A 27,635-nucleotide genomic window follows, 5' to 3' on the forward strand; every position below is an offset into this window, starting at 1 on the left:
GTGGATCTGATTAGATTGCTGTTGGTAAATCAAGTGATGTTGATTGCGAAGTTCAGCAATTTCGCGAGCATGATTTTGAGCGTTGTTTTGAGTGTCGATGTTGACTTGCTCAAGTTGAGCTCGGATAAGACGCAGGTCTTCAGCTGGGATCGAGACAAATCCCAAGTTTTCTTCCATGGTTGAATGAGATTCTGTTCGTAAAGAATCGGAAGGGATTATTAAAAATTATTCTTTAAATAAGACTTGATCAGAGTCTAAGGGTACGTACGTTAATTCTTCAAAAAGAATGTTCAATGATTCAAAAATCGAGATATAAAGGGTTGGTAAAAAGCTTTTGGTTTAACGGTGTTAATAGTAGGTTTTCTGTGTGTAAGGGATAGGAAAGATTTCTTTTAATGAGTTCTAACTAATCAAGGAAAGTGTCGAGAGGAAATAAAATAACTAGCTAGGGAATTTTAAGGCTTACAACGAGTTGTTAATCTGGGTGTGAGGGTTTGTTGCTTCTGGGTAAGGTTTCCGGTGAGGATATCTGTGAACGGAGAACGAAGGAACACAGAGTTTGGAGAAAAACAGAACACAGATTAATAACTAAGCTTTCTTTGATATCAGGTATGGCGATGATTTAAAGTTAGAGAGAAAAAGAAATAAAGAACACACAAATATATATTTGTGATCTACTCACAATCTTTGGGGCGAGAATGAGCAGGAAGTAACTTGATGAATCCATTTCCTTGGGAGATGCGAGCTGCTTATATATGCGAGCGTCTACAAGTGAGGTACGAATAAGGAAATAGAGAGATACAATATGAGGCAAGGGATTGCCTAGGGATGAAGTACAACGATCGGTAAGAATGGCCGGATCCGGTATAGCTGGATCCGAGCTACAATTGGTAACAATAGTGATCGGGACGGATCTATGCGAGATCCGTCTTCTTGGAAAAGCAATATAGAAAAGAAAACAAAAGAAAGAAAAGAAAATAGAAAAGAGAAAGCACTGAAAAGCGCGTCTAGAGAGAACCAAAGGAATTAGGCGGACAAAGAGAGAAATCGGGAATCACACTATCCCCAACTAAACTGTTAGCAAACTGTACTTTTCACTGTACTTTTTGTTCCCCACCCCTAATTGACAATAAAAGACTATTTGTCTGATTCCCCGACTATATCCTGATATATGGTTTTTAACCAATGATTCTTGTGCCTGTGAGTTTTCAAAAGGTGCCTGTCTGTTGTCATTTCATTACCACAGGCAATCCACTGCCTGGCGACTTTTTGTGGCCTCGTTTTCAGCCAAAGGGCGCCTCAGGCGTTTCATTTGTGGGCGGTCTGCGTGAGGTCGACCTGAAGACGGCCCTTCACCGCAGACGGAACAGCCGCCCTCCGCTGGGCTCCCTGGTCGGACCTACGGCGGTCCAGACTGCCCGGTGGTGTAGTGCTGCCCGAAAAGGATATCCACTACCCGATGCTATGGGAATGTCGAGTGGTGCGATCCGCCTTTGACTACCATGTGAACGCCCCAAACCGTGCAAGGACACCTGAAAGGGTAGCGCTGCCCGAAGAAAATATGAACTACCCGATGCGATGGGAATGTTGGGTGGTACGATCCGCGTTTGACTCTCATGTGAACGCCCCAGACCCTCAGTAGTACATGAAAGGGAAGCGGTATCCGACATAATGGTCCACTGGCCGTTACTTTCGGTGATTTTGGTGGTAGGTCACCGCGTAGGCAACGTCTTGACACCGGTCTCCCTCATCATATCCCGAACCAAGACTGTAATCGTCCTGACTGGGTCAGGCCATCGGAATGCTTGACCCACCATGCCAACATCTAGACTAACCACCGTGGTGCCAACGATCGACTTCATCTGAATGCGGGATCCCACACCGATTGCTATCAAGCGTTCCAGGCCACCGACCAATTCGTCTGCGTACTGAAGAAAACACCCTGGGCTGTCCCGGATTTTTCAGCTCGCTGAGTATCAGCGCGGCAACGCCCAGAACGTACTTTTCCAAAGGATGCTGGCTACAGCTAATGATTGAGCCAACAACGTCTTATGCCGTGCGTATCAACCATTCACACTTTCAAACATTCAAAGCTGAACTAATTCTCATTGGGAAGATACTTGTGACGAGCAGGAATGTTCCCTGGAGATACCACAAACCCAGCAGCCAACATTGTTGTTGCAAGGGGATGAGGATCGCATATATATATTGGCGTCTCTTGATCTGAGTTTTTGAAGAGCAGCCCTGTCAAACCCAAACTCATTCGGAATCCCTCTCCTCTCACTCGCTTCCGGAAGCTCACGATAAATCATTGATCTCCTCCGATAATACTATGTCTGTTGCTACAAATCGACGCTCGCAACCTGCTTACATATCTTCCATATTTGAGGTACACTACGAGGTACGTGGAACTATTGCAGTAATAGGTTGTTTTACCAATGTGCTGATTGTAACTATGTGTTAGGTTTCCTTGACGCTCAGTGCGGCTTACGGTTATCGATCAGTTAACTCTGGGATCAACTGTGCAGGCATCGACGGCAGCACACCTTTAGAACATGACCTACTAATCACCTACTATGCTGCGCAGGGGGTTGGTATGGCCGTTGGCAACATGCACTTCGCATCGGGGAAGTTCTTCCTACTCAACCACGAATCGATACCTCGCTTGATCACCGAGCTCAGCCATGAGATTCCCGCAGGCGACTCTGACAACTTCTCGGGTTGCTTGACCAATAATGTTGCGTTGAACTCTATTGGCATTATAGTTAGCAAGCGAGTCGTTCAAGAAGACGCTCATGATGGGAAGGCTACTACTGTCTTCCTTATGCGCCACACCGACTACAACCCGATGGTATGTCCAACTTTGTATCCTCCTGCTGTGAATTGGTCTCTGAATGTACGTTACTGCTGTTGTAGACGGGTAAGATTTGCGAGTTCTTATTAGAATACTGGTGTTGTCCAGTTCGCAACCTTGCCAAGGCCGTCAATATCATTCAACTGGGCAAAGAGATGACTGTCCATGGTTATTTGGCTGGCAAATTGGTGAAGGCGGAAAGTGTTGGTGACAAGGAGATTAAGTCTTACATCTTCCAAGTCGATGTGAGTGGTTACTTCTTATGCGTCGACATGGCACACGAGAGCTGACGTTCCCGGTTTGACAGGTCCATTCCATGTCTGTAGCGAGTGGTCACGAGACTATCAGAGTGGGGGCTTCTCTTGCTACGCCCACTGCGACCAAGATGACAAAGGGTGGAAGAGTGAGATTACAACGGTAAGCGTGTGACTGATTTGCTGTACATGGGGATTGGGCTGACTATACCACAGTGCTACTGAGGGTGCGAACGGCGAACCCAACAGCTCTCCAACGCCATCCACAAGTGCCAACACCGGAGGCGCCTCTCTGGCCTTAGCTAGGTCAGTGGTTGTTCCCATTGACTGACCTTTCTGCTCGGCAAAGAACTGATCCGCTCTGATCATAGTTCACCTATGGTGTCGTCCAGTAGTATTGGAGGAGGTATACCTTCATCGACGGCTGAAGATGAAGCTGCATTGGCTGCCTATATGCACGATGTTTCCACCCTGGCACCCACTGACTTGGGAACTGGCAATTCCGCCGGCCCTAGCAAACGCCCACGCAGGTCTTAGCAGTGTTGCTTCGATTCTATAACAGGCACAAATTTGCATCTAGATCTTTGAACACGACACACCCAATGTTTTTCCCGATGCTCTTCCCAATACGTATCCTCCGATTTCTTGATTTGTTCCGATGTCACATGTCCTTGACTGCCAATTCCACGCTTGAGTTTCTTCGCCTGTCCCATTTATTTGTCATTATTCTGGGCATATGTAAGATGCCCTCAACATGATTAATGACATTAGCTGATATTGTGGCGTTTTGTTAACTTGCCGGTGGTGTAAGGGTCATCATCCTGATTGATGCTAACAACACCTGAAGCGCTCCGCGGCGCTCCGCTTTTTGGACAAATTTGTGAGGCGGTGCGGTTTGCCGCTACAGATGAGACCCGCTCTCGATCCGCTTTAAGAAGACACCCGCTACATGCGTAATGCAGCGCGGCGCCAATTGGAGCCGCTCTCGCTCCGCTTCATCAGTTTTGGGGGCAAGGGAGCGGTATGAGGCGATTTTTTGCTCACATTTTTTGTTTTAAGTATTCGCACTGCAATAAAGATGTAAGTACAATATGATAGAAAAATAAGATCATGTACTATATGAAATGTGACTAGAAAGATAAGTAAGCAAGAGAAGTCGATAAAGTAAGGAGATAGGCAGTAGCACAAGAAAAAAAATAGAAAGAATGAAGTAAGAAAATATATAATCAATAAGTGACAGGCTAAAGTAAAATACAAGTAAAAGGATCTAAAGATAAGATAAAATAAAATGGGAATACCATGATCAGTTTAATCAAGAAATGAGTTGAGGTTGGTGGAGGAGTCGTATTGTTTATAGTCCTGAGAAGCGTCAAATAACAGACCGAGTAGATGATTTCTGGAAAATCAATACCAAGTGACAAGACTCCCTCGATTTAGGGGCTGAGGATACCGTTGGAATCCTGGCAACAGTGGCAATTGAAATGTGCAATTGAAATCAAATCTGATTCGTGTTTTACTTAGTCTTTACAGCTTTACAAATCAGTGTCTGTTTTGTTGGCTCGAGATTGGACTACAAGCACGTTCTATTTCAACAAACAAACAAATCAAAGTCAACTTCAATTCATGACATATCTTGCCCAATCTTTGTAAGACTTCAAGACCGATTTTACATACCAACATAACTTTCTAAAACAGTTGGTGGAGGTTCATTTCCTGATAAAAGTACCCCTGCACGGTACATGATTTCAGTTTGCTTGTGAATTTAAAGGTTTGTGATTTCTTGAAGGTAAGTTTTAATCAAAAGCTTGAAAATTGAGTTATTTTGAAGACCAATATTGGAGTTAGAAAATGAGATTGAAGTTGATGAGAGTTGATTTGGCATTGATTGCTCGATGATTATCCAGACCAGAAGCCGAAAGAAAACATTGCTTGATGAGAAATGATAATTACAATTGAGATTGAGTGATAGATTTAAATTTGATTGAAGTAGACCAAAGCTTAAGTTGAGCAAGATTAAAAGAATGGTTTGAAGACCAAAGTAAATTTAAAATCAAATGTCTAGCTAGCAAAGGTAATAATCTAAAGATTGATAAACAACTTGAAGGTGATTCGTATAATCGAGAAAGAGTCTGTTCTGGTAAATCGTGTAAGAATTCGGATACACTTGAACTGATTTCGATTTTATTGGTCTTTTCCATCTTTCAATATTGAATGAAGCTTTTAAAGTGAATGGAGCTTTGTAAATCGAATCGAATGAAGTTTGCGTGATTGACAAAACCGGATGAGTATGATCATCCAAACCACACGTATCTGAGTCTGTGGGATCCTGAACGATGGTCTGATAGTGTTCTGATGGTGGAAGCCAACCGCTGCATACCGCTCTGAGAGGTGCCTGCGGGGCGTAAATTTGACCCGCCACGCTAATTTCCCAATCCGCTTCGTACATAATCTCAGAGGTAGAGCGGTGGCGGATCGGTTGGTAGATGAGCACCCAAAACTTTGTAGCGACGGCGGAGCGGACCGCCCCGCCCCCGCTCCGCATCCGCTTTTTGCAGCGGGTCGCTTCAAGTGTTGATGCTAACGGTCATATTGGATTGTGTTTGACCTTGACCACTTTCAGGACCGCTTGGTAGGAACTCCGTGTGCAACGGTCTCTAGCATAGATTGTCGAGAATATTCGATCAGGATCCTGGGGATTTCTTGGAAAAGGGATTGCGAGGGTTTTTGAATTCATTGTGAATATACAAACGAAGTGGCCAACCACTGTTTGGAACTCTGAGTAATTCGCCACGGTGCCGCCTCCTCCCACCTGATACAGGGTCCATTGAGAGCCAAGACCCTTCCTTGCGTCGGATGTGCCTTGCCGATGGGGTCTTTTCTCTTTCACTGTGCTGCTGTGCGACGGTCTCATCCGGTCGTTTGGCAGAGGACTGCGGAGTATATAGATCTTGTGAGGTCAACTCGAAATTGCCATCGTGCGATCATTTGACATCAATTCTTGTTCTTAATACGATATCTGACAAGTGATCTCTGGGCTTTCCACATCGACATTCACTCCCTATATTTCTCCAATTGCTGCAGAAACTTTCCTTGCTTGCTTCAGTATCACATTGATGGCTGCGCCTGTGCACAATACCACGATGCGGGAGACTGGGAAATGCGGTTTGGAGGTGTATTTGGCTTAGGTAATATGGTACGTTACTTTGCTCTTTTCGGCAGCGTTTTCACGCGCTAAGGATTAGGCTACAGACTGTCCAGGAATCGCCAGACTCCATCGAGCGCAACTTCTTTGCATCGCAAGCCATAGTGGGTTCACGTTGCAAGACTATAGTTAACATGACTATTGCAGAGGAGGCCGCCAAACCATGTCTTGCGACTGCACAATACTACCGTGTGGAGGGGCCTGTCCTTAGAGGTGACGATGGCAAAGGGCCCATGCTCTTTGCAGATAAGCCGAGCACGATTGAACTCGATGGTCTCCGCTTGGGCTTTGACACTTTGGCCAACAAGATATCTGTTAGAAGCCGAGGGAGAGTTATCTCTTATAAGCATCGTCTTGACAATTCGTACGATGCAAATGATCTGATGTACACAGTCTTACACAGGGACTGGAATCCAGCTGTAAGTTTATGTCCTCAATGTTTATATTTGCATTGTTTTGACACTGTCGTTTCTACTTTATCAGACTATCTCTTATGAGGAGTACATCACCGTGTATACGTGTGATGTCAATCTCATAGTTAGGATGGACTTGACGATACCTGACATTGGCAATGTTGTTGATTTTCTAGGCAACACCGTTGGATATGACACAGTCAATGGCATTTGGGAGGTGAAGGTTGGTTACTCTGCTTATGTTGATTCCTTGCCGCTAAACTGACGGGGTTTCCAGTGCTCTGAATTGCGCTTGGTGAGCAGGGCAAGCCGTAGCAGAGGTGAAAAGGAGAGGACGTTGGCCTGATGATCACTTTTGAACATGTTCAATGATTGTTTCGTTTGAGTCATTTTTAGTTTCATATAGAGAACAATGTTTTTTTACTTTTTGTGACTTCATTTTTCCTTGTCTTTAGACTGGCTGTATGATGCTCATGTTTGCAGAAGGGATGGGGCAGAATTTGACCTTGAAACAAATACATTGATGTATACAGGCTTGTTGAAGGATGTAACACACCAGGTCTGACCCGTCAGTTCTCCGCGGAATGGTACTTGAAATGGTGAGTTGTGGGATTGGTCGTTCGGCCTTGCCTGCTTCAATGCCCAGTGGGGTTGTTGGCTCTCTTTCTCCAGTTCAGGCACTTTCAATGTATTCAGAAAGTAGAATGCTGAGCCAGTCTGGTCGTTGTTTCAGGGGTGTCTTGCTTTGCCCCCGGAAACAGTTAGCCAATTTAGGATTACCTTCCTCAGAACCTGAAGACTTTACCGTATATCTGCCAACCTGTTGTTAGATATTAATCTGCCAAAAGCAATTAACAAAGGATTCTGTGCATATTCAAATTAATCAACTCTCATATCATGGTTAATCATGGCCCAGCTGTACGGCAACTCACTGAAAACAACGAAGCCTGCATCATGGGGCGTTTTCATAAAGAGATTCCTCATTATGTCGGCCCTCGAGAAGACCAATGTGAAGGTTGTCGTGCATTGCACTGGATAGCTGAGCGTCCCAAGGGAACGACAAAATCTCAGCCTTACAAATATCTCGAGTGCTGTCACAAGGGAGCTATAGACCTACCGGTGCACTATTTCGGATTGCCCGCTGTGCCACAGTTTCTAAGGCATCTGTTAACTTTGAGTGACGTTGGTGAGCAAGGATGCTTAACTTCAAATTGGGGCCGGAACTGACATAGATACATCAGGTTCCCGAGAATTCCGCACGAACATCCGCGCTTACAACAACGCTTTGTCGTTTACCTCACTAGGAGCCAAGATTGATCACACTGTCAATGGACCGTTTGGCGTCCATACCTTCAGAATCTCGGGTGAACTGACGCACCGCATTGGAGGCTTATTGCCGAGCGACAACTTCGAACCTGGTTTCTCCCAAATTTATGTAGTTGGAGATGGTGGTGAGAGTGAAGCTCAGCGTAGGGCTAAAGCTTCCGGCGTGGATCTGAACACTCGAATTCTCAAAATCTTTCAATCTTTCTTTAATAGATTCAATCTGTATGCGCAGTCCTTCCGGCATGCCGCAGAAGTCTTGAAGTCCAATCGGAATGTGGCCTTGCGTCTTTGAACGATGCTACCTACTAACCGAGATGCTAGGAGGTACAATCGTCTGACGACTCAAGAGGTTGCCATGGTGATACAGGGAGACGGGTCCATGGGGGAAACATCAAGAGACGTAGTGTTGTATTGTCGGAACGGAAGCCTGGAGAGAATATCTGATTTGCACACGGGTTATCTGGCGTTGCGCTACCCGGTGCTGTTTCCGTGGGGCGCCCAAGGATATGATGAACATTACCGTATGCCAAATACGAATCGTGAGTGATGCTTTCTGCGGTGGATGACTTATGACTTTGATAAACTGACGCCTTGCAGATTCATCAGATCGTGGAGGAAAAATTACAAACCTTGAATGGTTTGCTTACGTCCTCTTCAACTGACCCAATTCTTTTTCTCCTATCTTGGCTTCTGGGAGATTGTTCCAGGAGTTGACCGTTGATTTATACGTGTGTGTGGAGAGGTGGCGCTTGCAATTCATCAAGAGACAACAAGTGAAGCTGCGTGCGTGTCTGTACTCGGGGGTTTTGGATGCTATGGGCAGGAACGATGTCGCGCCGAGTCAAGCTGTCATCTTACCTTCATCTCTTACGGGGGGGCCACAGTACATGTCAGAACTGTACCACGACTCGATGGCTTTGGTACAACACTTCGGTCAACCATCTTTTTTCATTACCATGACGACCAATCCAGCATGGTGTGAGATCACTGAGAATTTGGAATATGGTCAGACGGCACAAGATCGGCCGGACTTGGTAGCGCGCGTGTTCCATTTGAAGTTCTTATCAATGTTGGACGACATAACGAGGAAGGAACGTTTGGGTGTGTGTCTGTGCTGGGTATGGACAATCGAGTTTCAGAAAAGAGCATTACCACACGCACATTTGTTGTTGATTATGGACCAGGCATCCACGCCACGATCAGCCGCTGATATCGACAAACATGTATCCGCGGATGTGCCCGATGCGGCTTCAAGTCCAAGATTACACCGGGCTGTCAAGGATTTCATGATTCATGGTCCCTGTACGCCGGATCGTGCTTGCTGGAAAGAAGGCATGTGTCGCTTGAACTATCCTCGCCCGAACTGTCCAGTGACAACCGTCCCGGAGAACAGCTAACCCCGCTGACGCACGACCAGCGCATGGTCGCACAGTCGAGGTCGGCAGTCGCCAATGTACAAATCGCGACATGATTCCATACAATCCCTTTCTACTTATGAAATACAATTGCCACATCAATGTGGAAATCCCTGTCAGCGTGCGAGCGATCAAGTACATATACAAACACATTTCTAAGGGGCATGATCGATCTGCTGTTTCGGTCGAATGTAATGATGAACCACTGAAATATGTTGATGGAAGATACATCAGTGCGCCAGAAGGCATGTCAGGATTGTCCATCTACGCATGATCTTTTGCACCAGACGCGCGGACTAACCTTTGAACTTTGTCTTCCCACGGCGTTCGGTCTACATTGCAGCTGCGTGGAGACTGTTTCAGTTCGATATGAGTGGTAGATATCCCTCTGTGACAAGATTGTCATTGCATTTAGAAGGGGCCCAACAAGTGTACTACATCAATGGTGAGGAGCTAATTGAAAGGGTAGACAATGGCAGAGCAGGACGCACGACTTTGACCGAGTTTTTCCGGTTGGCGAGGGAGAACTTTGTGTTACCGGAAAATGGCCCGGCAGTTAGAGACTTGCTCTACAGTGAAATGGTCAAGTGGTTCTCCTGGAATGACCAACGGCGGGCCTGGAAAGTGAGGACAAACAATAGTCAAGCGATATCACGTACTTACTTTGCTTGCCTGTCGCACGGCGAGAGGTATTACCTCCGACTCCTGCTTGCCCACATAAGAGGTCCTCAAGGGTTTGACGATATTTGTAAGGTCAACGGACATCAATACCCAACTTTTCGGAGTGCGGCTCATGCTATGGGGTTGTTGTTGAACAATGAGCATTATGATGCTTCAATCTCGGAGGCGTCCGGATGGAAGACGGGTCATGGCCTCCGCCACTTTTTTGCGTTAATTTTGCGGCATTCTCCTCCGGCGGATCCTGAGGCTCTGTGGGCGAAGCACAAAGAGTCGCTATCCGATGATTGCGAGCGGGAAATTGCGCGTGAACATCCGGATCTGCAGGTCACTGTTGAAATGGTTCACAACTTGGGACTATACCGCTTAGATCTATGTCTCAAAGAAATGGGATCTTTGCTGGTTCACGCTGGTTTACCAAACGCGGACGTCGGGTTGTTGCAGTTGTTGGGGAATTTATACAAAGAGCAAATTGAGGCGGATTTGTTGCCGGAATACAGTTCAGCTTTTGTCGCGTCCGCTGAGGAACGCATGAGTCCGGATCAGAAACGCATTTACAATGAAGTAACACAACGCTTAACGAGTGCACAGGGCGGTATGATATACCTCGACGGACCGGGGGGTACTGGGAAAACCTTTGTGTTGAACGCCTGTCTACACTATTGTAACACGAATTGATACGTCGGTCAAGCGGTGGCTTCGTTGGGGGTCGCCGCGCTCTTGCTTTTTAGGGGGCAGACAGCTCATACGGCCTTCAAGGTGCCATTGCAGACTACGGATGAGTCAAGATGTGGATTTGGTCTGGGCGAGAAGCTCGGTGAGAATCTGAAAAAACTCAAATTTTTGGTTTGGGACGAGGTCGCCATGCAAAACAATTCTGTCCTTTTGTGCGTCAATCGAAGTCTGCGCGATTTGCGACAATGTGACGAGCCTTTTGGTGGCCTGCTGGTCCTGTTCTCTGGGGACTTCCGACAAACGCTGCCGGTGGTCTGTTTGGGAAGCATCGAACAACAAGCACAGGCTTCATTGAAGTGGTGTAAGCTTTGGCCTCACATTATGAAATTTGCGCTGCACGAAAATCTCAGACTCAGGGGAAATTGCAAAGACTCCAAGGAGACAAGAAGAGCCAATGCAAGTTTTGCAGAATGGCTGTTGACTGTTGGGAACGGCAGCCATCAAGAAGGTGACTTTGGTACAGTCGACGTGGGCAAATGTAACATTGTCAACGTTGCCGACGATAAAGAATTGGCAGTCGGGCCTATCTTGAATGTCTATGCGGGCGCCAGGGACTTAATTAGATCCATGGATTGGTTAGCTCTGACCAAGTTTTATGCCGAGCAATGTGTAATCACCCCGCTGAATAAGAGTGTAGTCTCTGTCAACAAAGCCTGTTTGAACATTGTAGAGGGAGACGAAGTCGTCTTGACGTCCATCAATATAATGGACGAGGAATACGACCAACCAGTTTCGACCGAAATCCTCAACTCATGCAACTTTCCGTCTTTCCCACGTCACGTACTAACGCTGAAGAGGGGGGTGCCGATAATCCTACTGCAAAACTTGAACCTGGCTCAAGGTTTATGTAACGGGACTCGCCTGGTCGTTACGGGGTGTAGTCAGTTGGTATTGAGGTGCCGTGTGATTACTGGCGAAAAGAAAGGTCGTGTTGTCTTGATTCCTCGCATCAAGTTGTTGCACAAGGGGGATGAGTTGTTCCCGGTGCGTTTCTACCAATATCAATTTCCAGTGGCTGTAGCGTATTGTATGACCATAAATAAGTTGCAGGGTCAAAGTCTCGACAAGGTGTTAGTTCTCTTGCCAGACCCGGTGTTCGCCCATGGTCAACTCTATGTAGCGTTGAGTCGGTGCACATTGGCGGCTGAAGTTCAAATAAGCATGGTAGGAACTTTTGGTGCGACAAGAACAGTGAACATTGTCCATCAAGCATTCATCAGCGAATAACTTGGGTCCTTGGACTGGTGGCTCTACGCATGTAATAAGTCCTAGATTAATCCTTAAAACTGAAATAAATATGTTTTCGTGCTAATATTGATATCTCGAGTGTATTTCCAATTTCAAGATCACTATGGGACATGCATTGCTTGTTCAACACATGGTGCTGCTGTGGTTGGAAAAATGGCTACTTCAAGTGATCCCTTGAATGTTGGGTTGAGATACGCTGCCAGTCTTTTTTCCCTACAGTACATTGCTATGGCATTTAGGTAGATGATTAATCATGGATTGTGGGAATAATGGTTGCGAGGGTTCGCTTCGTTTGGACTTCCCAAAGCTTGCTTCATGCCTTGGTGAAGTTAGGCCCTACACTGATGTGAGACCCAACCCCGCTGCATTGAGTTCAGGGTTGACAATGCCGATGTGGTGCAATGCTTTCACGTCCATACCTGATGACGAGCGCAAGCAATAGAGACTTAAACACCTCGCTTCTGAGGACACTTTTTTCAGTCTCATTCGTTCATGACAAATTTCATACTGCATCCCATTCCCCATATTTCTATATCACTCTTTGTGTTGCAGCCTGCAAAAGGAAAATGACCGCTTTCTCAAACCTTAAATACTTCCCCAAGTTGCCAACCGGTGTACTTCCACCGGAAATTGTCAGTCGCATCATGACATTCTACATGAAGGGAACAGCTTATAAATACACAAACACTATCAACAGCTCGGAGGAACGAGTGCTCATCATTTCTGCAACAATCTCACTGCAACGTCTCCGCCTGATTTCTCGCATCTGGGCCAAAGTGGTACCCTACTTCCTCTTCGATGTCGTACGCCTGCAGACGCCGGGCATGGCACGAAGACTCCTGGAAGACTGGCAAGGCTCCATTCTGAGCTCGGCCGATTCCCCTTTGCGAGTACTCTCAATGGAACACTTGGTATGTCACAAACCCGCGGATTCGGAAGTCTTCGTGCCGGAGAGTGTGCGAGCATTTGTGAGTATGCCGATCGATACAGGGGCAAAAGTTATCAACACCTTTGGTATAAATATCACTAGCTTAAGTTTGATATTTGGAAATTGCATGATGGTATCAACGGACATGATAGATGCAGTAAAAAACATACACTGTCTCACTAAACTTACTTTAATCAGAAGATATGACTGGCCAAGGAAACTAAACTCCGACTCAGCTTCGATTGGGGACTTACTGACTGTCACTCCCGCGTTGGAATCTTTGTCCCTTTCACTACCATACTTGGAATCTCACTTCTTACTTCCGGGGAGCCTGCCGTGTCTGAAGCATCTTTGGTTCAAATACCACACAAGCAGTCGAGAAGCTATTACTCAGATCAGTCATACGACAAAAAGGACACTTAGGACAATTGAATACAACTCTGCCGACCCTGTTGAGGACGCGCCGAGTGGGATACTGCGCGAAGCACGAAACAGCCTAGAATGCCTTTGTATTGACGCAATTGCCATCAACCTGCCGCCGAGCACTTGGGTCATGTCTTTTCCAAATCTGTGATGCATCCGTACAATCACCTGGCCTCTGATGGACTTTGACCTAGGCTGGTTGCAACGGCAGTGCTTTCAAACGCTCAGAACAATTGTTACAAAATACTCAACAGGACATGACTACTGGATGGATGTGTTACGTTTGATTCCAGATGGCCACTTTCCAAGACCAAACAACTTCAAACACATTGTATTCACTAGCTGCCGAGGTAGAAATCTCCTCAACGACGAGATGGTTTGTGCCTTTGATAAGTATGACATACAATGTCATTTCATGGCCGAGCTGGAGTACGACGAAATCCTGGTGAGCTCATAGGTGTCCCTGTGCATGTCTTCGTAGGTCCGTGACAACGTGTTGTACACTTGCTGACTGTTGTACATCTCACACGCACAGCAATTGAATTCCGAGCTGAACGGACCAATGCAAGCTGTCCCCGAGGACGGGTTAATGACTTGATGGACAGGTCTTTGGTCAATGGTAGTGATGGCGGCAGTTGTCTCTTGGTGTTTCTCTACCTGTGTCTTTTTGGGATTATGGATGGGGTACTACGCTTTCCTGGATGCTTTAAAGTTAAAGTAATGATTGTTGATATACCTGGAATGACATTGTGTTGTGCCTTCGCACCAAAGATGTGAAAGATACCTTTGCCATTGCCTGACAAAACATGGCTCTTCATGTCACAATTTGCTATTGCGTAACGGACTTATACAATGACAGAGAGTCTCTATGGATTGAGTGCGTGATGGGGGGTTAGGGGTCGATTATGTCATGTAGGGGAATGGGTGCTGCAGGGGCCAAGGGCGAAGCAGGAGGCCCGGTCGTGTCAGGGCTCAGGCTGTACATTGCCAAAAGGCGGCTGGCCGCCCAGGGTCTAGTCTTAACATTAAACCATACCACTTTTACCGCAGCTCATCCTTGAATTAGTATTTTATATCAAAATCCTTTTTTGTTTATCTTTCATTTGAAAAAAGACTTATTTAGAATTCTTATCTTTTAGAATCCTTTATCACATCTTCTTTCATATCAAAGACACCCTTTTTTTCTCTGAGTCACTATCTCTTTATCAATTGATGGTTTCCTTACTATTTGAATTGATATTGTAGATAGTCTCTTGTTTTCCTTTTGATGATAAATTCATCAAACCAACGCTAAAGCGTCACCTAAGGAATAACCAAGAATCCCTTTGTATTCACCTTAGAAGGCTACCGTTGTGATTGCACTTCGATAAGCTACTGGCAGCGGTAATCATCCCACACCTAAGACAACTATACGTAACAACTATAGTTCCTTTTACTTACAAAGAATTGAAAAATAATCTCCCTCAAGTTTCAATACTTATTGTCTAAAACTTGATAGAATACATTTTGTAAGGACTATTCAGCTCTGAAATACCAGTCATCTGCCACGACTTAGAGTCTCAGGCTGACAGAAAGAATGAGGGTGGTGTTTGACACCTCGGATACAATTTACTGCTGTTTTCTACAATTGAAAAATTAAAAACACAGGGAATAGAGACAGGAATCAAAATCTGACACCCACATGAGTTGCAGGCTATTTGGATATGTAATATCTGAAGGAGTGGTGTTATGGAGAAGATTGGCAACACCAGCCTGTAGCCATAACAGAGGGATTGACTCCTATTGAATCTATTTCATACTTGACCATTTTGCCATCAACACAAGATCTATATACACTCCAACTTGACTAAATCCCACAGTCAGGCACTTCTTCCTTGCAAGCTGCCCTGCAAGAGATTTGGACTTGGGTTGAGTTAGCAACCCCTGCATTCAAAATTGGATCCATGAGCTTTCTGCTCAAGCATCACAGTACTTTATTCAATAGTGGCTCTCAAAGTAGACCTGGTTCCAACAAAACCCAGTTGACCCAGTTGATTTTTGTCAGTAATTTTGTGCATCAACTTGACATTTGTTGACAGCTCACAGCCAAAAAGCCAACTGGTTCAACTGGGTTTTTTGAAACCAAGTCTACTTTGAGAGCCACTAATGATCATCAAAGGTCCAATTTGGGTCTATCTGCAGCCAGAAAATTTTGGGGCCAGATCAGAGCCTTATCAGGCTCCCAGGCTACAACACCCTCCCACAACAATTAGGCTTAACTAAGACCCTCATGTGTGTTTGCAGCAAGGGGCAAGAGGGGCTTAGTTAAGCTTACACAACTACAGAGAGATGTGTTATCAGTCCACTTTTCTCATATCACTATCTAGAGGACTGTGTAATCATCTGTAAGGATCACATAAAATGTGGACAATGTTTGATGAGGACTAAATAGTGCAGATTGATTAGTACAGTGGCCAGCCCCCTCAGTGGAAGTGCTTTTACAGTGTCTTCTACATGTACACACTTCACAATAGAAGGATTGATGTGACAAGAAAGCTTCAGATCTGATTGATGTAATCTTTAAAACATGCACCAGCAAATAAATTAAAAACTTTGATTCAATCATAGTTTATGAGTGTTATCATCAAGAACAATTTTCTTGGGTGGAATTCTAAAAGCAGGATAGTTTTTTTAATGAAATTTGCACTGATGAGAGGTTATTGAGGTTCAAAGAAAACTTCATCAAGGACTGCACAGTTGTGTTGACTTGATTTTCAAGATGAGTTTTTTTGGATGCTTTAACTTGTTCTGGAGTAACTGAGCTTGCAACCTCATCAATTAGTTAAAAGGAGCCAATATATCCTGTGACCTCCTGTTGCTGCCATACCTTTCCAAGAATAGACCAACCACCACACATCTCCTCTTGAGTCAATATGTAGAGAACAGATGTACTCAAGCAGCACACAAGCCAAGTATTTCTTTCCAACCTTTTGATGCACTGCTGTACACACATCCCTGTCTGGAACCCCTACATCTGAGCCATGCTGATGGAGATCTATGTAATTGGAAACCCTCACAATAAGAAGACCATGTGAATGGCCAAAGGCAGTTTTACTACTATCATCTGTTTCACCCTCTGAATTTTACCAAAGACTTGCAGTAACCTCCAAAGGCTCAGGCCACTAAAATATTGATGCATTCCAAATTTGTGCTGATTCCCAAAAGACAATTTGAAACATCTGAAGAGTTTTGCACCCAAAGGTCTTTGCTGGGCTAAGCTTAAATAAGCTCCTCTCCCAACATGGCTAAATCCACTCTCAAAGAGGGAATTATGAATAAAACCCTGGGTTTGGCCTGAGCACAGCAGGATTTTGAAGCACTTTTGCTTAAACCCCTATTTTGAGGGCTCTAAACATCACGGAACCTCACAAACAATTAAGAGGAGCTTCTTATAAGTGTTTTACACGTGCTTGACATGCCACTTTCAGTAATATCCAACACTATTCATGAAGATTTGAAACATGTAACCAACAACACTGACAGCGCATACAAAGCAATGCAAGCTAATACAGTTGTTATCACCAAAGCTCACTGAGTGGTTTGGCCAGGGCTGGCCCTGGTCTGACTGGTCAAGGGGTTCCAATGACACCCACTTTCACCAAAAAAAATCAAAAATTTGAGGGTTCTCCTAACCTAACTAAGTCCCTCTTGGACAAACAAGTAGTCAAGAGAGGGACTTATATGTTATCCACCAAATTTGGCACAGGGGCCCAAATGTTTTGGCTGGAGACTTTTTCCACCCACTATATCTCATTACCTTACAAACAAATATCCTTTTGTACAAAGAAAAGTCTTGGTCATCTGCTTCTTCTACACATGCCCATCTAGTTCATTTTTGGTATTCCTTTATTCCTGCAGATGTAATATGCTTCAAACTTTTGAAAATTTCACTGATTTTTGACCCAGCTGTCAAAGCTGTCAGTGGCTTGCAGTCGGCCAGCCTGGAATGTTACAGAGAAATCTTTTTTTCAAGTCTCTTTCTTAACACTTTCCCAATTGAAATGCAAGAATCTAAAGGTACCATCATGTGTAGAAAAAGTGAATGAGCAAAACTTTTCTTAGTGCCACAGGATATTCATTTGTAAGATATTGAGATATAATGGTCGTAAAAAGTCTCCCGCCAAAAGTTTTGGGCTCCTGTGCCAAATTTGGTGGATAACATATAAGTCCCTCTCTCAACTACTTGTTTGTCCGAGAGGGACTTAGTTAAGTTAGGGGGGTCTCATTAATTTTGACCAAAATTTTGGATTTTTTTGTGGTTTTTTCTGCTATATATATGACTTAACTATGATGTCAAGTGCATAGCTAGCTAGTAATGTAAAGCCATGAAATCTGCCTGTATTAGGCATGCATCAGGCTCAAATGAGCCTGCAGTCTGACTGGTTGGGGTTTTAGATCATTTTTTTTCAAAAGTGGCTGCACAGCCTCTACACCTGAGCAGTTCAAAAATGGGCTTTTCAAGAAATATCATGGCATAATAAATACCACAGTACCGGGTCAACTGCCCTGATTCTTCTTCCAGGGATCCAGTCAGAGGGCTTTGGTGATAACAACTGGATAGGAATTTAACTTTGAAAAAAGCTGTAAGAGAGTTCTTTTGGGACAAGTGAGAAAGCATGATTTTTTCATCTTCTTACTGAAGAACCGGTGTAATTTCGAGCTAGGCATCCCTAAAAAGGATCTCATCATCAACTCAACCCACGTCCATGTTCACTTCTTGCTTGATGTTGTTCAGACACCACTCCTGTTAAGATTGATAAACAGTACATAACTCTCTATTATGGTAGATCATTAATCGTCAAATTCAACTTGATAAGAAAAACAGGAGATAATAGATGCAGGAAAGAGTAGCCACTGTGAAATACACACAGTCTAGATTTGACAATACAGAATCAGTTCTGACCCCTGGTTTAACCCCTGCTCATAGAATCACCTTACCTTCATAATTTAGTAGATGATATTAGTGAGAGGTTGAGGGAGCTCTGTCAATTCCAGCAATCAGCAGTAAATAAAGTTTGATTCATAAGGACTTATGTAGATATCTTGATCTATTATTGTTCACTATGTTTGTAAGGAAGGGTACTATGATATGACTTATTTGAATGATAGATAAGTGTTTCTTGCCTTTAAAATTTTGTGTTTACAAAAACACCCAACTGGATTTGAAAACATTGCAAGAAGTATGATACCAAAAGTCTTTGATGGAAACACATTGAACCAATACTTTGATGGGGATAGAATAAATCTTATTTTGATATATTTACTTCCAAAGGTGGTATTTTGGTGAAGGCCAGGGGACTATACACATGTCCATACCTTCCACCTTTCACATATACCACTTGCTTTTGTGGGTCACTTGTGGGTACATTGAATACATACTACGTGTTTGAGCTGGCCGGTACAAAAGAAGTGGGACTTGGACAAGTTTGTGTTTGGATGTGATTGATAAACTGAATATCACAAATGATTCCTGAAAAATATGTCTGATATGATACTTATCTGTTGAGCAGTGAAGGGGCTGCAAAGATCTTCAGTGACACATTTCACAAAAAAATGCAAGGGGAGAAAATTTTGACACTGACTTTGATATATTGAAAAAGTACTGCTATGTCCTGCTATCCTTTGATGTTCAGTCTTCATTATAGGAATTCAAGAAAATATCCTTCTTCTTTTGATGCTTTTTTGCGAACACTCATTACCTGAAGCATGAGCGCAGCATCTGAGAGGCATCATTTTCCACGCATTGAAGCATTTCAAATTACTCAAGACGTGAGCCGGTGCCGTGATATCGATAGGAACATCCTGCGTGGTTAAGCTCTGTTGAGCTTGTTTGTACTGGGAGTGACATTCGGGAAGCGCCCAAGAAGCGTCCTGGACACAGGCTCTTGAGGGAGTTGGGTGGAGATTCGAGAAAGCTTCAGTCCCACTCCGTTCGCATTGTAGAGCCCCGGCGCGGGACCAAGTCAAAACGCCGGAGACGATTTGTTCACGTTTCAGACCGCAGGACTGATGAACTGGTCGTGGTGTGACCTTTCGGCCAAAGCTAGATGAAGCGTTCAGAGGGAGTAAGGTTTTACGGTACTTCGCAGACTGATAGAAGTATGTGAAGCATTTAACACGAAAGCTTGCGCAGCGTTGTCTGGGGACGGCATTATCCCCAGGACTCTACTCATCCCTATCGGTGTCAAATGAGTGTAACCTGGAGATCATCTGAGGAGCTTTGAAGCCCATTGGGTGGCATTATTTCTCTGAAAGAAAGAGGTAGTGCGGCGGCAGTGCGAAAGAGACGATATATATTCCCCTACTCTTCGTAGTCAGCTTGATCGGCAACCGCCTGATTCACTTGCTACCTGCAGACTGCAAGTCTCACCTATATCGCTGTTTTCTTCTGCGCCTTCATATCTTTATCGCATCTATTATACGGCTTCAATCTTTGAGCAGACAAAAACTCGATCTTCCAAACATGCCAAATCTTGTCAATTTATTATTCCTCGGCTCTTCCTTGCTCCTCTTGGCTTCCAACGAAGCTATTGCGCTCCCTTTGGCAAGCTATGGTGGTAAGAACGCTACGCTGCCAATGCTACCATACTCATACGATGTTAGCGCAAATTCTCGATACTTCGTTCACATGTCTTTCAGACCAAAGCTGATCGACTTCTATCCCACGCTCCACATCAATCACTGTAGGCACTTGAGCCAGCCATCAGTGCTCGCATCATGGAACTTCATTATTCCAAGCATCACGCCGCGTAAGCTTCGATCCGGTTTTTTTGTTTTTTTGTTTTCACTCTGCCTCTCTGATATTGTCGTGCTCCTCTAGGCTCGTCACTGGTCTTAACAATGCATTGGCTGCCTACTCAATCGCTGCCCAATCGGGCGACTTAGCTAAGCAAATTGAGATCCAGAGCCTGATTAAGTTCAACGGCGGTGGCCACATCAACGTACGTTTTGCATCACGCATCATCTCCCTTACACTATCCCTAATATTGACCCTATGGGCTGGCACACTATTTAGCACTCTTTGTATTGGAGAAATCTCCAACCTGTGAGTTTGGGTGGAGGCACAATGAAAGCTGGTGAGTTGCTATTTGAGTTATCTCATCACTATCATTGTGGAGACTGAAATTTCAACTTGATCGACACAGGCTATTTGGCAGCGGCAGTGCAAGCACAGTACGGTGGCTTAGATAACTTGAAGACCCAGATGAACGCGGCTGGTTCCACGTTCCAAGGTTCTGGCTGGCTCTGGCTTGTAAGTTATGTTTGAACAGATCGGAAGCAAGGACAGCCAGATTGATTGAAAGTTTGAGCTGTGATAGGCCTGCGATAAGACCAGCAAGAAGTTGTTAATTGTGACTACCAGTAATCAAGACCCCTTGGTTGGCTCCCTAACCCCGATCATTGCCATCGATATGTGGTGAGCTTTATTCATTATCAATTTCTTGTCAACATCTATACATTTGAAAGGATCTATCATCAGCTCAACTAACACTATGAATCTCTTTCATTGACCGTCATACAAAGGGAGCATTCTTGGTACCTTCAACACTACAATGTCAGAGCAAACTACCTTGTCAACATTTGGAATGTCATCAACTATGATGAAGCCGAGGCCAGATACCGGTCTATGTAGGTGGATGCTATTTGGGGGATGTCAGGAAGTTGAACTAAGAGCTACAATCGTTACACTTGTCCTTCCCTTCCAATGTTTGTTCTCTGTTATGGACAATTCAGAGCTGCTGTACAATTCCCTGCTTCATAATGTTTAAGGTACCACTTGATTTTACAATCCTATTCAATCAGATGTCTCTCTTTGGCTTGCTATCAAATTTGATGTGCTCTCATTCCATGACTCGAATACGTATGATATTCAAGAGTAGATGCAAGACCACATCATGCTAATTGAGGTGATCCATCAATCATGTTGAAAATATTCATCTGCTTTTCAAGAGGCATAACGTTGCCCATCGCACTCTTGGGCCCAATTGGTATTCTGCCAGCATGAGTGAGTTGCCCAAAGGATCACGGCCACAGTGTACAAGGTACAAAAGATTCGTGTGGTTTTATCGACTGTTCAATACTCAAGGATCTGATGTTTCATCACAGTCACTTTACTTCATCGTTACTTTGCGTTACCGAGTTCTTTTGTACCTCAGCAATAATTTATTTGGCCGGCGCCCGTGCCCCTTCATGTACATATTGCCCACCTACAAATTGAAGCCGGGGGTTCCACAACTCGACAAAGACCCTCATTCAATGGCACGCGTGCTGAGTCACCGGTGCGGCTTTGTGTAAGCTGACCTGCTCAGGCGTGTCCGCTTGGAGATGAACTGTCATGAGTCATTCGCCTGCTTCACCTCCCTCTTTTTGAACCTCCCTTCACGAGTTGTGGTCGCGTGAGGGAGGGACTTGGATACTTACATAAGTATGTTCTACTTTTTTTTTGCTCCTTGCTGCTCTCAGCCTCTCTCTTTTTTCTTCAACGTCAAGCCGAAGCGTGTACTTTCGCTTCGTCACGCAATCAACAGCAGCGTGCGAATCTCTGGATTGTGATACAAAACTGAACCGAAACGTGCGAGGCGCGGCGTGTGAGTTTGTTGAGCTGGATTGTGAACTCAAATCGAATCTTCCATGTTCTTTTATAATATGCATGCACAAAATACAGTATGGGATGCGGTCATGACCTGTCGTGACTCGTTCCCGGGATGGCAGTGAAGGCCCGGCGGCAGATTGGACATAAGCAATTATCCTTCGAACCGCAGCAGTCTCCCCCCTCCTTCATTCGCGTCATATTCACACTTTGCTCTTTAAAAGCTGTCCATCTTTAAACCTCGCAGATTTGAATTCTGAACGACCCCTCTGATATACCTACCATAACGACTTATTCATATCTTCTCGCCATCAAATCAAACATACCTTAATCGTTCCACGATGTTCAACTCTGGTGTCGCTAAGCTCTTCAGCTTGGCTCTTGTTCTTGGGACTCCCAACTTAGCCGGGGCAAATCCTGTCGCTCCGCGCTCACTTGTTGACCAGAAAAACGTTACGTTGCCACCGCTAACATATGCCTACAATGTGAGCAAACGATCTCATCTTTGACCATGTGTGGGAGTTTTTCGATCAAAGCTGATCGATTTGGACTTTGGAAACCCATGCTTCGTGTTCTTCGCCTCGCTGTAGGCACTTGAGCCAGCCATCAGCGCCAAGATCATGGAACTTCATCACTCCAAACATCACCAGGCGTAAGCCTCATGCGTGTTCATATCTCTTCAGTTGATGTTTCTCTGATTTTGTCGTACTTTCTTAGGCTTGTCACTGGTCTCAACAATGCATTAGCTTCCTACTCAGCAGCTGTTCAAGCTGGTGACTTGCCTAAGCAAATCGAAATCCAAGGTTTGATCAAGTTCAACGGTGGGGGTCACATCAACGTACGTTCGTCATGATGCATCATCAACTTCACTACTAGCTGGCTAATCTTGAGCTTGATATCATACACTTGTCTACTCTTTAGCACTCTTTGTACTGGAAAAATCTTCAACCTGTGAACTTGGGAGGAGGTAAGATGAAACCTGGTAAGCCGTTGTTTGGGTCATCTCATTACTATGTGCCTGGAGACTGAAACGATAACTTGATCCTCACAGGTGTCTTCGCAGACGCAGTGCAAGCGCAGTTTGGTGGTTTAGATGGCTTGAAGACAAAGATGAACGCGGTTGGTAACACATTTCAAGGATCTGGCTGGCTTTGGCTTGTAAGTTACAATTCAAGAAAAAAATTGGAATTGATAGCATCTAGACTGATTTCATCTCGGAACTTTTCTAGGCCCGCGAGAAGAGCGGTAAAGCGCTTTCGATTGTGACAACTGCTAACCAAGATCCCTTGGTCGGCCCTTTGATCCCGATCATTGGCATTGATATGTGGTAAGCTTTATTTACATGAATCATATGATATAATATCTATATACTTTGAAAACCGCATTAGAGACATCATTAGCCTGACTGACTTCTTGAATCCCTTTGATTGATCATCTTACAAAGGGAACATTCATGGTACCTACAACACTACAATGTCAGGGCCACTTACCTTACCGATATTTGGAATGTCATCAACTTTGATGAGGCCGAGACCAGATACAAAGCTATCTAGACCTAACCATTGGCATTGATGAGTGGTGAGTTAGACTTCAAACACAATTCTCAACTATCACAATTGTGAACGTTCTCCATTTCTTGAACTTCAAATCATAGTTTCTTTACTGTATCGCACCACCACCACTGACCTATCATTTCTCATTCGTATTTCCTTCAAAAGCAACGCACTTATCAACCCTTCAATCTCGATCTCAAATCTCTCTAAACCATCTCTAAAAACCCATCATCAAAAACAAAGGAATACGAAAACCACAATGACATTGACAGTCTACCATTTGCTAAAGATATAAAACTTAAATCTATTCCAAACTTTCTATGAATGATATCTCTTCATATTTTCTTGAAAAAAATACTAAATTAATCTTGGAAATCTATCTACATATTGTGTGATGTTTATTTATCATTTTTCAAATTTTATTTTTTTCTATCTTCTTTAAAATATCGGTTTTCTATACCCCCACCCCAACCCCCCAACCACTGTGATTCTGTCTGTTACAGTTTATTAGTATATCTTTGGTTTTCTTTTTTCTTTTCTACAAATCAATGATCTTAAGATCATCAAACTTTTTGAAACTTGATATCAATTAAATTTTAAGTCTCATCATATAGAACCAAAAAGAAAGTTCTTTTACATATGACTATCAACTTTGTCATAGATGACGCTTCTCAATTGAAAGTGTTGATGAAAAAGACACTGATTCATAGGTTAGTAGTAAGTCTAGACTACATAGAGCGGGTTTTTCAGTATACTGCAGTTCAAAATATCTTGCTACATGAGACTGTATACTCGTATTTGGGAATGTAGGTGATGTATGACAACTTGGACCTAGGTGATTTTTCTGGGAGTTTTTAAAGTGTTCTTTATGAGAAAATAAATCCATTCAAGTACATTTATCCATCTTGAGCATTAAATTTAGACCTTGAAAACAAACAAACAAACAAAACTTGACCTTGTAAGTTGGACTGATTCATGATACATATAACAGATTATAATCTACATACACTACTGGTGGAAAGGTTGTTAGACAATGATCACATTCTCAATCAGATACATTGCAAAGATCTATTCAAAGGTGAGTGATTTTATAGCAAGAAGATGGAAGCCATCAAGGCCTATCATAGGTGTTGCGGATGTTAAATCCAGTGATGAACATCAACTTAAATCTTGCCCTCATTTTCATCATGGCACAAACATGCTAATTCTGACTTTAACCCTGAGTATGGTGGCTAGTGTCAAAGCCTTTGAAATTTTGGACAAAACTTCAAATTTAATGGTCTTGCTCAAATGTCCACATTTTGAGCATTTGAAAACATATTCATGATGCTCTACCCAGTGGCTCTCTATGCATAGTTTTTTTTTTCAAATCTGATTACAGGTTTTTCTTTTTGTGTTGTTTTTTTTTTAGAAAAATTGATGTTCTTGCTTCAATGTCAACATTTTGAGCATGTGACAACAAATTCATGAAGCTGTCATTGGATTTAGAAAAAAAAGCTATACATAGAAAGCCACTGGGTATTGCATCATGAATCTGTTCTCAAATGCTCAAAGTGTTGAAATTTGAGCAAGACCATTAAATTTGAAGTTTTGTCCAAAATTTCAAAGGCTTTGACACTAGCCACTATAGGTCAAGATCCTGAAGTATTTTCCAATCTTTGGCTCCCTCATCTCACTCAGTTATCCGCAGAGCAATGATGGGCTACATCCTATCCTCCCTCTGAATTCAAGTGGTAAAGACGAGAAAGCCAGTTCATAGCACCATCATAAGCATCAACACTCACTTCTGCTATATGAACATGTATAACACTCTTTTTGATATCTCATTTTGGAATAAACATGTGAAAAATGTATATATATAAAGCCCAACAGGCAGGAGGTTATTTTTTTTGCAAGAACAAAGAACGATAAATGAGCATTGAAAGAATAGCCCGAGTTAATTTATACAATCAGCAATCAGGCTGTTGCAGATTTGTAACGGGCCTCAGCTTCTTCAAAGTTGATGACTTTCCAAATGTTGGTTAGGTAGTCAGCCTTTCGGTTTTGGTGTTGAAGGTAGAACGCATGCTCCCTGTAATAAGACAGACGTAGCAATTGGTTAGGATCAGAAATCCATCAATTTACCTGCGCAGGACTGGAACAGTGCACCGATGAACTTACCACATGTCAATACCAATGATTGGGACAAGTGGGGCAGTGAGTGGATCTTGATTGCCGGTGGAGGTGATGGTCAACTTCTTCTCCTTGATGTTGACAGCCTACAAAAGCAAAGATTGCGCCTTCAGTCTTGTGGTTTCAATACCTCTGAAAAGAAGAGGGTCTAAATACCAGCCAAGCCCAACCAGACCCTTGGATTCCCATCGCAGCTGCGTTCATGTTAGCCTTCAATTTCTCTAATCCGCCGTATTGCTCTTGCACAGCTTTAGCAAAGGCACCTAGGTGTACAGATTGCGTAAGCATTGGGCTCTTATTGAGAGAAGATTGGTGAACGCAAGCTGTACCATCTTTCAATTGGCCACCTCCAGACTTCTCAGGCTGAAGGTTCTTCCAGAAGAGAGAGTGCTTTAAAGATATAAGCGAATAGAAGTACAAAATTAGTCAACTGGTCAAATTAGCGAGGCATCAAGTAGTGCCTGGACTCTGCTTACATTGATGTGGCCACCACCGTTGAATTTGATTTGAGCTTGAAGTTCAATCTGTTTCAAGGCATCATTGGACTTCAAAGCTGACGCGTAAGCCTCTTCGGCAGCATTGAGTCCGTTGACGTATCTAGATAGTTCCATCAGATTTCCATCGATCATCACTCAGCATGCAAATCTAATACCTCTTCCAGATTCGATGCAAGGTATGATGGTGAGATTCAACTCACGCCGCATGATGCTTCGAGTGATGAAGCTCCATGATTTGCTCGCTAATTGCAGGCTCGAGCGCCTACAAAGCACATACCGATCGTACGATCGAATAGAAAACAAGTCATTAAAAATTGGTAAGCTTATAGTGTCCCCGACTCCTCAGAGAGATGATAGTGCGAAGAGACTTACATTGTATGCATAGGGTAAATTGGGTAAAGTGTGGTTTCCCCTGTTAAAGGTCAAGAATGAGGTTGATCGAGAAGCACCGAGATTGGGAGTTCGAAGGTTGAGAGAAGATCCGATTCGAACAGATTTAGTAATACCGGTTTTAAACATTGTAGAATGAAGATCACCAGAGATTGATATACGAGAAAAGTAGAATTAGCTTGATGGACCCAATCCCAAACAAACAGATCAAATTGACAAAGGTGATAGAGTCAAAGGGGAAGTGTGAAGAGAATCGAATTGAGTGAGAGCTGAGTTGACCGATCACCAGTTTTGAAGGTAAAGGGAAATTCAAAGAAAGGTAAAGAAACAGAATACTTACATTTTTGAAGTTGGTATGGATGATAGGTTATAGTAGAGATGAGTTTCAGATTATCAATCGATCGACTGAAGTTGAAGGTAATCAAAGAAACTGAGCTTTTATATCTGGCAAGGGAAGACCCGCCTCAAACCTGCATCATCACTCGGTCTCTGATCATTGCCGTTCTCCGATATCGGTCTCAGACTGGATTAACCCGACCCATTCCTTGAAGAAAGCGCAGTTAATTGCACCTCAACTTGCTTTAAAGCAATCTCTTTATTTTGGAATCTCTTCACAATCAAATCAGATGAATTCAATTAATGAGACCCAAGAAACCAATTATCTACTTAAACATTATATCCAATCACATCATCCGTTTTCATGTTTTCCTTTGAACTGATGATCCTATTTCTTACTAATACCATATCTTTTTGTGGATCTCTCTTTACAATCTTTTTCAGTGTGGATAACTGCGTAATGAATTATGTCTGCAACTTGAAGCCTTACAGAGCTTTACATATGCTGATATGATAGAAAGACTCTAATGTTTTCATGAAATCAATCGAACTACCATGTAAAATAGGAATAACCTTTTTGAT

The 27,635-nt window shown here is 43.6% G+C and overlaps 5 protein-coding genes across 5 annotated transcripts; 4 read left to right on the plus strand and 1 right to left on the minus strand.

Annotated features, from left to right (window-relative positions):
- Positions 1-2,332: 2,332 nt before the first annotated feature.
- Positions 2,333-3,645, plus strand: MELLADRAFT_107559 (uncharacterized protein; the record flags this gene model as incomplete). Its single annotated transcript, XM_007411188.1, has 6 exons — positions 2,333-2,401; positions 2,465-2,851; positions 2,917-3,099; positions 3,162-3,271; positions 3,325-3,414; positions 3,480-3,645. The coding sequence occupies 6 exons, from the start codon at positions 2,333-2,335 to the stop codon at positions 3,643-3,645; spliced, it is 1,005 nt and encodes a 334-aa protein (XP_007411250.1).
- Positions 3,646-12,769: 9,124 nt separating this feature from the next.
- On the plus strand, positions 12,770-14,074 carry MELLADRAFT_107561 (uncharacterized protein; the record flags this gene model as incomplete). The annotated part of the gene is made up of 3 exons (XM_007411189.1): positions 12,770-13,603; positions 13,688-13,921; positions 14,012-14,074. The coding sequence occupies 3 exons, from the start codon at positions 12,770-12,772 to the stop codon at positions 14,072-14,074; spliced, it is 1,131 nt and encodes a 376-aa protein (XP_007411251.1).
- A 5,766-nt stretch (positions 14,075-19,840) lies between these two features.
- On the plus strand, positions 19,841-21,428 carry MELLADRAFT_43851 (Mn superoxide dismutase; the record flags this gene model as incomplete). The annotated part of the gene is made up of 7 exons (XM_007411190.1): positions 19,841-20,113; positions 20,203-20,264; positions 20,336-20,456; positions 20,531-20,591; positions 20,661-20,767; positions 20,835-20,932; positions 21,040-21,428. The coding sequence occupies 7 exons, from the start codon at positions 19,979-19,981 to the stop codon at positions 21,146-21,148; spliced, it is 693 nt and encodes a 230-aa protein (XP_007411252.1).
- Positions 21,429-22,446: 1,018 nt separating this feature from the next.
- MELLADRAFT_107563 (uncharacterized protein) lies at positions 22,447-23,658 on the plus strand (the record flags this gene model as incomplete). The annotated part of the gene is made up of 7 exons (XM_007411191.1): positions 22,447-22,590; positions 22,696-22,757; positions 22,823-22,943; positions 23,027-23,087; positions 23,157-23,263; positions 23,335-23,432; positions 23,550-23,658. 7 exons carry the CDS (start codon positions 22,447-22,449, stop codon positions 23,656-23,658), a joined length of 702 nt encoding a protein of 233 aa, XP_007411253.1.
- Positions 23,659-25,453: 1,795 nt separating this feature from the next.
- Positions 25,454-27,142, minus strand: MELLADRAFT_72134 (Mn superoxide dismutase; the record flags this gene model as incomplete). The annotated part of the gene is made up of 8 exons (XM_007411340.1): positions 25,454-25,729; positions 25,819-25,916; positions 25,987-26,093; positions 26,160-26,220; positions 26,307-26,427; positions 26,528-26,589; positions 26,700-26,895; positions 27,058-27,142. 7 exons carry the CDS (start codon positions 26,844-26,846, stop codon positions 25,615-25,617), a joined length of 711 nt encoding a protein of 236 aa, XP_007411402.1.
- Between the last annotated feature and the right edge of the window lie 493 nt (positions 27,143-27,635).

The sequence above is a fragment of the Melampsora larici-populina genome, assembly GCF_000204055.1.
Source record: "Melampsora larici-populina 98AG31 unplaced genomic scaffold MELLAscaffold_24, whole genome shotgun sequence".
Taxonomy (NCBI): Eukaryota; Fungi; Basidiomycota; class Pucciniomycetes; order Pucciniales; family Melampsoraceae; genus Melampsora; species Melampsora laricis-populina.